Source organism: Mandrillus leucophaeus, unplaced genomic scaffold (assembly GCF_000951045.1).
Source record: "Mandrillus leucophaeus isolate KB7577 unplaced genomic scaffold, Mleu.le_1.0 Scaffold10, whole genome shotgun sequence".
Lineage (NCBI taxonomy): Eukaryota > Metazoa > Chordata > Mammalia > Primates > Cercopithecidae > Mandrillus > Mandrillus leucophaeus.
This window is the reverse complement of record NW_012098098.1, coordinates 5,965,993-5,966,279: the sequence shown is the minus strand read 5'-3', so window position 1 is coordinate 5,966,279 and position 287 is coordinate 5,965,993. Positions and strand designations below refer to the sequence as shown.

At 62.4% G+C, this 287-nt stretch overlaps 1 protein-coding gene across 1 annotated transcript in view; it reads right to left on the bottom strand.

Moving 5' to 3' along the window:
• ZFPM1 (zinc finger protein, FOG family member 1) overlaps nucleotides 1-287 on the bottom strand; it is a 101,977-nt gene continuing 101,690 nt past the window's right edge. The window contains exon 12 of the mRNA XM_011972433.1: nucleotides 1-134. Within this exon, the coding sequence (XP_011827823.1) occupies nucleotides 1-134 (134 nt within the window). The remainder of the gene's footprint in view (nucleotides 135-287) is intronic.

The following is a 287-nucleotide window of genomic DNA, read 5'->3' as shown; positions in this document are numbered from 1 at the left end:
CTAAGAGACCGGCGCGCGTCTTGGGGCAATCACCACGTCCAACCTGTGCACACTCTGAAGCTGCGGCGCAAGTTCCAGGAGGCTCATGAAGAGCTCAAAGTTCTCCGAAGAGCCCAGAAACAGCAAGGGCTGACCTACTCCGGAGGTTAACCTGGGCGCCTCTCACCGCCCCTTAGCGGGCGGCACACATGTGCCACGCGAGTGGCCCGGAAGAGAAATGACAGCTTCAGGAAAATAAACTCCGTCGCGGGGCGCGGAGGCAGCGCGCGAGGAGCTCAGGCGCCGAG